Here is a 14,326-nt window from a genome sequence, read left to right on the forward strand (position 1 = left end):
TGAGAAAGATTTTGAACAGGGCTGGGCCCAGCACTGAGCCCTGGGGAGCACCATTGGCACCGGCTGCCAGCTGGATGGAATCCACTCACCCCCAGTGTCTGGGTTCAGCCATCCAGACAGTTTTTTACCCAATGAACAGTGCACTTATCCAAGCTATGAGCACACAGTTTCTCTAGGAAAATGCTGTGGAAAACCTTTCCCTCATCCACTAAGTGGGTCACCTTTTTATAGGATATCAGGTTGGCCAAGCAGGATCTGTGTTTCCTAAACCTGTGCTGTCTGAGCCTGATCCCCCGGTTGTCCTGCACGTGCCACATGATGGCACTCATAAGGACAATCTGCTCTGTGACCTTCCCAGGTACCAAGGTCAGGCTGACAGACCTATAGTTCCCCAGATCCTCCTTCTGGCCACTCTTGTAACACAGTGTCACATTTGCCAACCTCCCCAGAGCACCAGTACTGCTGATAAAGGATGGAAAGTGCCTTGGTAAGCAATTCCATGAGCTCCCTCAGTAGCTTTGGGTGGCCCCCTCTGGCCTGAAAACTTGTGTCTTAGTGCTCAATGACCATTTCTTGGATTATGGGAGACTAATTCTGCTCCCCATTTCTGTTTTTCATCTCAGGGGACTGAATACCCAGAATAAAACTTGTCTGACTATTAAAGACTGTGGCAAAGAAGGAATTACACGGCTCAGCCTTTCCTCAATCTCTGTTACCCAATATCCCCCCACATCCAATAAAGGATGGAGATTCTCCCTAGCTCTCCTTTTGTTGCTAATGTATTTATAGAAAGATTTTTATTATCTTTTATGGCAATAGCCAGATACTAGTTGGCCTTTGGCCCTTCAAATTTTCTCCCTGCATGACCTCATGACATCCCTGTAGTCCTCCTGAGCTGCCTACCCATTCTTCCAGAGGTGAAAGTCGCCCTGTTTTTTCCTGAGTTCCAGCAAAAGCTCCCTGTTCAGCCAGGCTGGTCTCCTTTCACCAGCTCATTCTTTGGCACACAGGGACAGCCTGTTCCTGTGCCTTTAGGATTTCCTTATTGAAAAATGTCCAGCCTTCCTGACTTCTTTACCCTTCAGGATTGCCTCCCAAGAGACTCTGTCAATCAGGCTCCTAATGTCTGCCTCAAGAAGTTCAAGGTAGCAGTTCTGCTGACCCCCCTTTCTTACTCTCTAGGAATCAAAATCTGTATTATTTCATGATTCCTGTGCCCAAGACGCCTCCGACCATCACATCACCCACAAGCCCATCTCTGTTCACAAAAAAAAGGTCCAGTGAGGTATATTCCCTAGCTGGCTGACTAGAGAAGTAAAATCTAGGGATATAAGGTCAATGGATATTTTCAGATAGCAAGCAGCTCTTAACTCCTCCACAAATGAAAGTAAATATCTTTGAATACTTGAATTCCTACTCCTAATTTAATCATAATCATTTGCTTAGCACAAGAATTATCAGGCAAAAGTTCTGCTGCAAAACCAGGATGCAAAAAGGAATGTAAAATCCTTGCTGTTTTTTTTTTTTTTTTTAGAAAAAGACAGCTGGGAAAATCTGTCCTCCAGCAGCCTCACGGCTGCTCTACTTCCCACTTCCAGATAAGAGCCTTGTAGCTAAGAAAAGCTAGAGCACAGCAATTCTCCACCCTCACCTCAGCTGTGCCACCCCTGCTCCTGTAGCTTTCTGTCACGATCCCAAAAGCCAGGGAAACCCATCTTCTCAAGAAGAATTCCCCATTGCCTGCAGAGTATGACACAGATAATGTTTGCCACAGTAACAACCCTTTTACATCACCAGGAGAGTGTGACAGGACTGAAATACAGAAGAGTAATTAACTCATGGAACACATACCAATACTTTCTTCAGGGAGCCAGCTGGATTAAAGGTCTCTGCTCTTAGGGAATCTCATGGAGATCCTTCTTCATAAAACTCTTCAGGCAGCTACTGTAAACATTAATGACACATTTAAAATGAAAATGACCCTCATGTTCTGAAAAAGAACCAAAGGACACTCAGTTGATCAGGAGTGGGACTATCCACAGACAGTAATGATGGCAGTCCCAGGTTTGGATTAGAACTATAAGAGCACCGTTGAGATCTAGAGAAGTGGTAGGTTAATTTTTAGGTGTACATGGGGTGGGGATGTGAAATGTAACTTTACTCAGAGAAGACTTCCTCAGCAGCAAGATCTTCATCTTTCAAGAAACTTACTTTTCTGGCCCTGTTCTCAGCTGCTCCTGCCTGCTTCCTGCCTGTTAAACCCTTCCCTCAAAACAGGCTGCGAAGCTCTGAAGTCACCCAATGCCTGTTTAGGAAAGCTGTAGGTACTCAAGCTCTTTCAATCTTTAAACAAAGGTAGGAGCAAGACTTTCTTTGTTCTTCTGGAGGAAATTGTCAGTCACTTCATTTGACCAAAAAACCAAAACTATGTATCAGAAACTGTTTCTGATCTAGAGCTGAGAAAACCCCATTTTCTTCAGCAGAATGTGGACAAATCTGTCACAGTGTGTATGTTCAGACATTGACTCGTGGGTGACTATGCTTGGATACCTTGCTACAGATTGTGGGGTTTCTCTCTGCCCTGTTTCAGTCAAAGTGATCCTGTAAACACTGAAAATTATCCCCTCTGAGAGTACCTTTAAACTCATCCAGTCTTTGGAGTAAGTGAACACTGCACAGCTCTGTAAACACATGGGAGAGGAAGATGTGGGGGTTTGGGGACACAGCTACAATCCTGAGATGAAGCAGGGAGAATTGCCACCACCCCCAACCCCAACATGACTTCTGACAATACCTTCAGGGTAGACCATGAACTTGTTTCTTGGCAGCTGTTGGAGAATGGCAGTGTTTGCTCCAGGGAAAAGGACTGGGGTGACTTTCCCCCTGCAGGAACCATTTCAGCACAGGTGCCACATTTCTAAGCACAGATTGAGGTCAATAAACGAATGATACAATTATTTCCACTGATACTCTGAACATAGGGTGCAGTTCAAATAGTTGGAGAGTCAGTGTCAGACTCTTGATTATAATCAAAACCAGCAGCACTGGTAAAACCACTGTAACAATTTACAACCATTTGCTGTGGCAAAAGAGATGAGTAATGGAGCAGCAGGTACATGGGCAGCTCTACTGTGCTTCTCCACAATAAGCAGAGTACCCTAACGCAAAAAATCCAGCAGTTCTCCTAAGTAGGGATATTTTTCAGAATTCCTTCCCCCCATTTTGAAATCCAGCATTTGCTTGGAAATACACAAGGCATTTTAATGTACGTTTCTACAAATGAAGAGGGATGAGATGGGGGGGGAAAAAAGCAAGTGGAAACCACACAAATGATGTAGTTGTGACACAAAGTATTAACCTGGTAAATATGCTGAATATTTTCTTCAGCCTCTCAGCCAAATCTCTGCAAGAGAATGTTTTGAGCTGGTGTAGATAGCTAGGTATTCACAGATAGGACAATTAGGGAGATAAGGTGCCAAGCTGAGAATCAGAAGATTTCGTTGTAAATAACCTCTTGCATAGCAGTAAGCAAGTCACCTCACTGCATGGTAGTTTTATCCATCTGTAAAACAGAGATGATAATATTGACTTCTCTTCATAGAACAGAACCTAAAGAACAAAAAATGCTGTATGAGCCTAATTCAGATTCTGCTAGCAGGGACGGAAGGAGATTCATGAGTTTGTTAGGCCAAAATCAACCCTTAGAAGTTTTAAGCACCTAGAAATAGTTGTCATTAGTATAACTGGACTCAGAGTCACCAGACAGCAATGCTTGCATAGTTTTTCTTTATCTGGAGTTCTCTAAAACACAGGGTCAGCCTTGGAAAAAGCAAACATGCAAATGGAAATTTAAGAAATCAACCTGAAAAAAATGTAATTTCATTCCATCTTTAGACCTTATTCCTAAAATTGTTCAGCACATCAATCTGCTAGTTAAAACAACAGGAACTTCTAGCTGTGGACTGATGGCATCAGTGATGCTTATATTTTCTTTACTCCTGTAACAGACTAATCACAGCCCTCCAGAGAATTAGCTGCTGTAGCCACTGGTTTGGAACACAACTATTCTACTTAGCACTTACTTATATACACCAACAATAGATGCAGTGTTCTGTGCTGGTAATTTCTCTGCTTCCTAAATATTCACCCAAGTTGTCATTGTGGATTAGCATGGCTATCCAGAATGTGACCCCTAAGGCATGGCCCGTGACTGTAATGTTCAGAGGACATTAATAGGATAGTTCCGTAATTTGCCCACATCTCCAGCTACTCTGTTCTCTTCCCTCTTGAATAGAAATAAAATAACAAGGTTGTGGAATTTTAACAAGCATAGAGGAAAAATCATCAGTGCTAAGGGACCCTGAAGAGGCTGTAAGAGCAAGTTCCAGCTCAAGCTACTAGAGATTTATAATGCAATTTAAGAAATTAATTTGAAGAAGGTCAATTTTGTTGCCATTCAAGCACAACAGAGCCTGCAAGCTGCTCCCAAAAGAATCAATGGCTCTTACCCGTGAGCAGCCTGACCCACAACCCCTCTGCTCAGACTTGTTTTGAACTCCTGAATGGATCAATTTGCCCTCGATCACCAAGAATTTCATTTGCAAACCTGGGCTTAGGAGCAGCAGTGGGTGTCTCAGAGATTTCAGTGCAGAGCTCTGCTGACTCAGCTGCCTCATTTCAGGATTAGAGCCACCAGCTTGTAGCAGTAGAGGCTTATGAAGCAGCCCAGTTCTTTGCTCCTCCCCAGGAGGACCGCAGCTCTCCCCAAACACAGTTAAGTGATTTTTAAATACATGGCTCAGTACCTGCAGTGTCACGGTTTCCATGGCAGCCGTGCCAGCTTTTTGTTCAGAGTGGTATTAAATAGGAATGATTATTATGAACGGAAAGGAATTGCAACTCAGTGAAACCTTAAAACTTTAGAATCCTATTGAAATTAGTGTCTGCAAGTATTAAAATGCCCCTACAGCTTTTGCCACATTTTTAAATGTGTTGAGAGACCTAATTATTTAATTGCTCACAGAACAAAACAAAATATTACTACATCCCTCTTGGGGGAAATAATTGGCTGACTCTGCACAGAGAAAAATGAAGGCAGAGGTGAGATGTGCAGCAAAGACAGTTTATGTTGTGACAAACCAGTGACATCTAAACAGAAGAAAAATAAAGGCCTAGAATGCAATTACTGGTGCATGATAGATGCGTAGTGTGTGTCATGTACACGTGTGTGTGTGTGTGTGTGTGTAAAGTAACAAACATAACTTGAAAATGCTTCTGCCTTCTACTCATCTGTTGTCCATCAGAGGATCAAAATCATACCTCCAAACCCTACCTAACTGTATTTTTTTTCTTTGAGGCTTGTTTTATTAATTGGCTTCAAAATAATCGCAAATTAAATGACAATATTATATAGCATTTAGAACAAGCTAGTACACGAAAGTAGGAGGGGAACTGAAATTAGGTCTATCCATTGAATTTCTTTCCTTAAAACCTTGCAGGATCACCCATTGCCTTACAGTGTCTAGGTAATAAGCATTGTGCAACCGAGGTGTAGGATGCTGCCAGTACCGCTCAGTTAACATATCTTGGCACTTGTGGAGATTCAGAAAGCACATTTTGACTGTTTTTCCTTCCCTTCAACCAAAATACTCATACCAAGCTGTGCCATATTTCGAGTATATTCTCAATACACTAATTTGCACTTTAAAACCCGAAAAAAAATTCTACACTAAATAGCACTTTAAATTGTTTTATAAATGTAAAAACCAGTCACACAGAGAAAACATATGATTCTCAGTCTATCCTCATGGGAATGTGTGGAGCAAAATGGGCAAATCTGACAACCTATTGTCACTATTTACAGCCAAAAGTAAATTTTACTCTACCTAGTTTCCAAATTCATGGCCTGCTGTAGTGTTTTGTGTATGTAGTGTCCTGTGCTGGCATTGCAAATACTGTATGTGTTTCAGAGGAGAACATCAGAAAATGGATTGGGTTTTCTTTAAATCCACGTTCTGCTGTCATATTTCCATAGTAACATACTCTGTGTGTCTAAAACGTGTACAGCCATTCTGCATGACTGATACTGGAGATGCTATAAAACCACCTGGGTAAATTTTGGGGAGGGGAAGAGCAGGAATTTCCCCCTCAGCAATACTGCACATGGGTGTAAACCAGCACAAACAGAATATACTCAAATACTCAAACACAACTCTCAGTCCACTGCCTCTCCAGAGCTCTGAGCGACAGTAGGCTCCATGACAAACAGGTCATCCATGCACCATCCAGTGTCATGCAAAAACATACTCTGATTTCTAACCGCGGTCTTCTGCTCGCAGGACTAGGAACCACTGCACGCCCCTTTCTGAAAGGGCCCCTCAGTGCGGACGTACAGGTGGCTGCTGTCACACCTAACGGAATCATCTTTTGTTTCTCCTCCCACTTAACAGACTTTATTTTATTTTGGTGCAGTGCACACGAACGCAGTGTCTAGGACAGATGTGCTACCTTTTAGAGTGTCGCTATAGAAGTCTTTAGCTGTGAACCCTTAATTTGCAGCTGGAACGCTAATAAACAGTGCATAGTGTTTCAATAGCCTTCTGCTTATATGTTTGAAGATTCGAAACTGAATGGTGAGGTGGCCAAGGCGGCGCTGGCAAACGAAGACTGTCCCCACATAGACCAGGCTATTACGCCCGATGAGGGCCTGCCCTTTACCCGCTCTGGCACTCGGGAGAGATATGGACCCTGCTTCCTCTTATCAACCGGGGAATATCCCTGCCCGCCTGATGGAGGAATAAGAAAGGGTATGTAGCTGGGGCCCTGTACCATGTAGCTAGCAATTAAACCGGTTTAAATAACTAAGAGAAAGTCAGCTTAGCTGTAGCACGCGATAGTGCGCTTGCTGTAGAGATGCACGTTTGGGCTGGAAACCACCACCTGATGTCTGCATTTGGAGTTTCTAACCTATTTCTTTCAGAAAGAAAAGCCTGAGGAGCTGTAACTACCCCGTGCAGATATGCTAGGCAGTTGAGTCTTCCACCCCAGCTGGTGCAGGAAGCTTTAGTGGAGGATGCTCTACTATGTCCTTAAATTAGCCCATCCCATAAGGAGAGATCAATTAATGTATCATAGCAATGAAGGTTTGCCACTTGGAAAGCTCACAGAGCTTACCAGACTCTGAGGAGCACAGACCTGGAGGTGGCAGACAGAAGAGATAAAACACAAAAGCAAAACATACTCAAAAAAAAAAAAGAAATTATTATTTAGTGACCTTAACAGAGCACTAAAATGAGATATTTGAATATTCATAGCTGGTTAGTTCAATAGAGAAAGAAAAGCATGAACATCTGTTGGCACAGGTTCCTTAAAATCAGAAAATAATCTATCTAAAATCCTTTCATAAATAAATCATTATTAGTTAGTTTCTCAGACTTCTGACAGGTATGACTCTCTCAGAAGTAGTTTGCTAATGGCCAGAATAATCTATTTAGCAACAAAAGTAAAATCCCATTAAAAAAGCCTTCCCTTCTTAAAAGAGACTGTTTTGCTTAAATAATTTAATGTGAGGCAACCATACAAACCCAAAATTAGAGCTACATCTATATGCATCAAAGGAATGGGAAAACTGGAAAAGAACTCACTCTCTTCAAATCAGTGTTTACCACTGGTGTACTGTATATAGTATAAGATAGAGTCAATATTTTAAAACTGCAAAGATTGTATGACATAACCATACACTGAGTATGGAGTATGGAATTCCCATGTGCCATTGTATGATGGGCAATAGTCATAGTAAATGCCAGTTATAGATAGTGTATGTATTTATAAGTCTAAAGCTTATCATCAACAAAGATATAGTAGGACCACAAGACTTTCATATGAAAGTATATCCTCTAAAATTTACCTTTGTAGCAAAGCGTTTTACTTGATTCTGTATTGGATAAGCATTGGCCGTGTTCATTCAGCCTGGGCGAGTTCAGGTGGTTCCAGTGGATCAGGGGAACACTCCAAATGGCACATCCTTTGGGATGGGGAATGTATGGTTTTCACGATGCACTGCAACCTCCTCTCGTTCCTGAATGAAACAGAGGCTGGTTGGCTAAAGAGTAATATACGTCAGCATATTGTTGGCCTGTTTGAAACATGTTGAGAGCATCTTAATTGTTGTTCCAACAGAATTTCATCCATAGTTTGTGCAACTCTCTGTACACTTGCTGAGCTGTTTACGTGCATGCCTGAAAAAGAAGTGGGGGGAGGGAGGGAGGGAAATTGAATGCATGCAATTTTGTTTTCTTTCTTTTTCTTTTTTTTTTTTTTAATGCTGAGAACAAAGGAGTAGTATCTCTAGAGCAACACATTCAGTTCTATGGATTTTGCTGCCTTGTCCCCCTCCTGCCCCACAAAGATACCACAAACCTTAATTTTGCCTGAGGTCACAATGCATGAAGTGGAAGGGAGAGGTATGTGTGAGTGTATGATGGAGACATAGAAAATCCCTCCCACTGACTCTTCTTTTTTTTAGGGTACAACCATGTTGCTGCCTGTAGGATCAATTACATAGCCTGACCATCTTGAGAAATGACGATTTTTTTTTTAATGTATATATTTTAAATTTTTTCTGTATTCCAACGGCCTTCTGAGTCATGTTGCAAGCGATACTACTCTCGGCATGTCCGTGCATGCAGATGCTATTGAACTGGCTACAATGTTGACCTCATTCTTAGTCCATTCTGTCATTGATCCAATGCTGTACTTTGCATTTTTCTTTTAAATGAAGGTTACGAAATGTCACGGAGCCTTAACAGCATAGCTGGCATAAGTGGAAAAGCGATAGGATTATCCTCAGTGTCTGCGCCCTACAGCTCTCCTAGCCCAGTGAGACGTTCTTGGTCTCCCATCCCATCTATTTTGTAGCATGGATCAGTAGCAGAGAATGGTCTAAAAAGCTTTACTTTCAATTAGCCTATGCGATGTTGCATATAGTCCAGGTGACTAAGTCTGAAGATGCAATGTCTCACAGTAGCACCTGCTGCGAACGGTGTTACTTCTGATGCTTAGGTGACAACACTCCTAAATAGCACTCAGATGACAATAGGCAGGCATTGGCGTAGCACTGGTGGGCCATACGTGCTGCATGGTATCACTACATAGGATGAAGGGTAGATGCACCAGATGGCTTCCTTCCTGGTGCATCCTGCTAGTATATGCTTACTGTGGCTAATGGTGGATCTACTGGCTCTGTATGGAATGGGTTAGGCGTTTAGTCGATGCTGAAACATGCCAACGATGGAAGATTTTGCTTTTCTCAGGATATTTTTGAGCCATAGGAACCCTGCAGGAGTTTGAGCAAACAAGCACAGTAGGATGAAACTTTGCATGGGCACCTATTTTAAGCTGAAAGCAATACTCAGACACACTGTAGAGAGGTCTCAGTCTGGCTGACTGCATGGGAAAAAAATCCTGTTGAAGAAGAATATGGCTGCCTCTGCATGTAGCTATCTCACCTTTTCCTCCTTCCTTTAACACTAAGATGCCGAGCTTGATGTGAAAAGCGCAGGGAAGAAGCTCAAGTACTGATTGTATTCTTTACATGCAGATCTTTGCAAAGAAAGTCCAGTCATTGCTAAATATATGCCAACAGAGGCAGTCAGAGTGACCTGACAAGGCAAGATGGAGATGAACATTGATGGCTAATAAACATCTCTGTGGAACTGTGCAGGCATAGAAGACCTTCTCATTTGGACAAAGTTAACTTGCTCCATGCAGGTTTTATGGATGATTCTTCGTGGTTCTGGAGTTGTACTAGAGATGCAGGCTTTTTCTACGGCCAAAATGTAACAAAACTGTAGAAGATCTTTTTTTTTTTTAATCTATTTTTTTGTTCCAAAGCATGACTTGCATGAAGACAAAAATGAAAATGAAAAAAAAAAAACAAAAAACAAAAAAAACCAACAAAACAACACACACACGAGAAACACTGCAAATGTATGATTAAGGAGAAAAAGAAAAAAAAAGCAAAGTTATATATTTTCTTTCAAAGCTCTTTACTTTTACATACATTGTTGTAGCGAAAATGTAAAACATTATAAAACTGTACATTTCTTTGCTATGGATCGCTTCTTTTTGTATACAAGATAAAGAGTAATGGTTTTAAAAAGTGCAATCAGGCAGTCATCGGTCATATTGACCACGCCTTCACAGTTCATCACACCGACATGGAAATCAAGAACTTTCAATCCAACTAGAAGTGTATAAAAATAAGAAAAACTTTTTCCTGTCTGTTTTTGTTGGCATGCTTGTGACACATGGGACCTTCCTTCGGACCTGACAGTTACAGCTGGTTAATTTTCCAGCTCTGGTTATGTTGTATTTTATTGATGTATAGCTCCAACGTAAAGACCCTTCATAAATTGTTCATATTAAGTAATCAGTATGAATTTTAAACAAAAGAGGTGTTATTTTAAAACTGGGACTTATAGTACAAAATCAGGAAAATACTCAAGTATAAATGGTCTCAAAGTTTAAGAAACAAGACAACAGCATTGTATGCAATTTAGTACTGAGTAAAATGCATGCACAATGTTATGCAAAACAATTCTAGCATGAAAATAAATTTTGTATCATGGTTTCAGTGCCTGCTGTATAGTGTAAAGGGGAATCCTTTTCTGAAGCAATCAGGGGTTTCCAGAGACTTGCTTCTAAGATCTTGAATAAATACAGTGTTCTCAACAGAAATGTAGGAGAAAAGCTTGGTATTGCTTTGGTTCTACAATGCTAATTTTGGTTAGTAGATAATAAATGAAGCCTGCAAACACTTGATACAACCGATGTCTAAAGAATTCACACCATTAGTAATTTTACAAGGGAAGATTAAAAACCCCTATAATGATCTAGGTATCTTCCTTTTCCCTCCCCAACAATAATAAATGTTTGTCTTTTTAGCTGATTAAATGAATTCAGTTTTTCTTACTTCTTCGGGCCCCGTCCTTCACTTGCTCATCACTGAACCACACCAGCCCACCTGATCCAAAATGGAAAGAAATCCACGTGTCCGAGTCACACTTGATTTGCCACACAAAACATGCACCAGTAAGATCTGAGAAATACAATGGGATTAAATTTCATTTTAGATGCTACAAATGACAACTATGGACTATGTGCCAACAGCATTGTAGTTGCCTGAGCATTTTTGGTAAAGTACTTCTATAAAGGAAGGATACACACCTTTATCCTCACGTGAGGAACTTCAAAAAAGCTGGCAATCTTCTAGGCAACCTACAGCATCTGCAACTACTGACGGGAATGGAAATGTAAAGGAATAGTATCCTCCCTATAGCCTGAAGGAAGTAGAGATTAAACCCAAAAAAAAAAAACCAGAAGAAACACTCATGGCTCTGGTAAGTGCTAAATTATACACAAAAAAACCCCACCTGCAGCTGGACCTTGTCATCACAAAACTCTACTCCAAAAGAAACACAAGGAAGACCTCAAGCTGTGTTTTAGGAATAGAGGAAAGGCTGTACATAATTAGAGAACTCCTTTGTAGTCCTTGATACAGCATTAAGTACTTGATTTCTGCTTTAGTTTCTCCCAAGAACTATTTTTCTCACACTGTTTCTATGCCGTCATTCTCAGAAGATAAATTTCTTACCTCCAGAGGTAAGATCCAGATTCATCCAGGATTTGCTTAATGAACAACTTTTCCTCTTATAACGTATTAAGAATCCAGAAATAGATTTATCTGCCCCATTTTTTATTTAACACTGACTCAAGGGCCCAGTGCTAATTCTCCATTACCATAAGGAATATCAACAATTCAGCCCTGTAAATCCCATGTAGGTCTTCACCTTCCACTGCACTTTGCATCTATCTGAGCCTTAGAGAACAGGCTGGGTACAACTGTCATTCTGTGCTACATTTTACATTCCTCACTCTCGTTTTCATTTAGGTTCCCCTCTCTGCTCAGTCTGATTTGAGGTAACCATGTCTTCTGGGTGACTTCTCTAAACCCTTCAGAAAGAGAATCATCCACTGCCCTTCAAGAGATGCTCTAAAGCTTAAGATCTGTTTGACCCCAGAGTTCCCCTTGCACACTAGTGGTAGTTCTGACAACACAGGGTGAGAGGGAAACAAGAGAAGTGGAAAATCTCACAAATTGTTGCATTGAATCCTGAGGGAAATTTACCACATCATCCCAGCTGCCTCGCAGTTAAGGAGCTTTTGCTTGGGTAATATGATTAAAACATTAATTCCTTCATGCCTGCCCCCTCTCCCTACAGGAGGTGCATGTCTTTATTAAAGCATTAAAACTATCCATGTGGGTAGACTGACTTCAGGCTTCACTAATGCCACCAGCTACTCCTGAGTTCACACCATTGCAAGTAAGGGCAGAAGTTGGTTTTGCAGCTCAGTTATACTCTGCCTGCTTCCTGCTGTAAAGGAACAGTGCTTCCTCCTCTGTAAACTCAGCTTTCAGCAGCGAGTTCCCAGCTCTAAGACCCAAAGCTGGCCCTTCATCTGAACCCACTGGCAATTAATTAGTAGCTTATTAATTACTAACATTTAAAGCTCAACCACAACTTCTACATATATAGCTTTTCCTCTGACTGCATGAAGGTACTCATTTTTTCTGGACCTACGTGATGTGTCTCCACAATTGCAATTTCAGACAGAAGAAATTTCTGAGAAGAGGTTTCTGCTTTCTCACTCCAACAAAAAAAAAAAAAAAAATCCTAGCTAAAACTGCTGTGATAACAGTCAAGCCCAGCAGTCATTAATCTGGATAAAGTGATTTTTCATGTAAATTGTCTCCTCTCTCCTTAAAGTTTCAGGGCCAAAAAGAAAATACATCACTGAAACAAATGTCTGCTAGGACAAATGAACCGAGTGAAATACAGAAGAGAGCAAGCAGGGCTAAGGCAAGAGCATTCAAAAAAAAACTGAGCACAGAGCTGCTTACAAAAAAGATATCCTGAAGATATTACCCTGCCAGTTTGCATATCCCTTTCATAATTTCAAAACAAGGCAGCCGGCTTTTCTGCTTTCCATATAAATCCTGGAAGGAACTTTGCTTCTGAGCTCACACACAAACTACCTTCACATGAGGAAAATATGCTTAAATGATGCAGGTTGTTTTTAAGTCATTCACTTACTTGAGTTTGGGCATAAAACACCTGCCTGTTCAGGACTCCCAAAGCCTCTGCATTCATCTAGGACTGTAAGTGCCCAATTTTTGTCCTAGGGAAATCCAAATGTTCATTTGCAATCAAGAACAATATTTGAATTCAAATTTAACCGAATGTTAAAAAACAGGTCCAGAACTGCATCTCTTGACTTTCTTTATCTGACAAAGCAAATGCTATAACAAGATATCTTCCCTGTCTCAGCCTGGCAAAGCCAGGTTTTCAACTCTCAGCATTCACTTGAACATTTAAAAAACTTCATGCAAGTGCATAGGTCCAAACATCTCCAGGCATTAAATATAAAAAGCGTGTGCTCCAAGGCTTCCCTCGTTTTTCCTGCTGCTCAAACTAGAGATTCCTTGGGCAGCAAAAGGCAAAATGTTACATTTGTGTTAGCTCAGCTGTCACTCTGAGGTACCTGCAGTGCCTCTGGACTCGAAGGGCTTAGCAGGGATGACACAGCCTGTGCAGAGGCTGCTGACTGTGAGTCACAGCAGCACAAGAGCACGCAAGGCTTAAGCCCAGGGAAAGCAGCTCAGCAGGGGCCACGCTTTGCTGGGGTGGTGTCAGTGCAAGTGGGTGACTGGAGGAAAGGCAGCAGCTCAGGAGGTGGGAAATGAGAAGGACTCAGGATGAGTTTGGAAAATGGGTTATGCAAGCAGGAGCAGTGGAAACAGCAATCAGTGGTGAGTGGGAAAGAACAGCAAAGAGAGAGGGAAAGAATGGCAGTGAGATTAACTCAAAATAATCCTCAAGAACCACTAGCCTACAAGGTAGAGCCTTGGGCTGGGACTCAGGAAATGGGAATTTTATTTTTGACTCCCCTGTGGACATGCTGGGTTACCTTGGTTGGGCCAATTTAAATTTTAGTGCCTCAGCTTCTGTTTCTGTGACATTATGCTCTTTTTAAAGTGTTCTGATGTCAAAAGAGGAAAAGCCATATTTAAGAAGGAATAGTTATTATAATCTACTCAGAATTAAGGCACTAGAGGAGAGAAGCATCTCTTCATTATTTAAAAGATGCCATATTTCCCTGTCTGCAGAAGAACACAATGCCCCTGTAGGAATCCCTTTTCTTTTGTACTTTAAAGCAGAGGATTATTATGGAAAATGATTAAGCACCCACACAGTTAAAATGACAG

The 14,326-nt window shown here is 41.4% G+C and overlaps 1 protein-coding gene across 4 annotated transcripts in view; it reads left to right on the top strand.

Moving 5' to 3' along the window:
* The window catches only part of KCNC1 (potassium voltage-gated channel subfamily C member 1), a 105,584-nt gene extending 94,627 nt beyond the window's left edge, over positions 1-10,957 (top strand). Inside the window, exons 3-4 of one of the 4 annotated variants that reach the window (XM_031061350.1) lie at positions 6,618-6,806; positions 8,525-10,957. In XM_031061350.1, the coding sequence (XP_030917210.1) occupies positions 6,618-6,806; positions 8,525-8,568 (233 nt within the window). In that variant the 3' untranslated portion in view covers positions 8,569-10,957. The remainder of the gene's footprint in view (positions 1-6,617; positions 6,807-8,524) is intronic. The other 3 variants (XM_014309190.2, XM_005426322.2, XM_031061352.1) reach the window with 3 other exon arrangements.
* Positions 10,958-14,326: the final 3,369 nt, after the last annotated feature.

Source organism: Geospiza fortis, unplaced genomic scaffold (assembly GCF_000277835.1).
Source record: "Geospiza fortis unplaced genomic scaffold, GeoFor_1.0 scaffold327, whole genome shotgun sequence".
NCBI classification, from domain to species: domain Eukaryota; kingdom Metazoa; phylum Chordata; class Aves; order Passeriformes; family Thraupidae; genus Geospiza; species Geospiza fortis.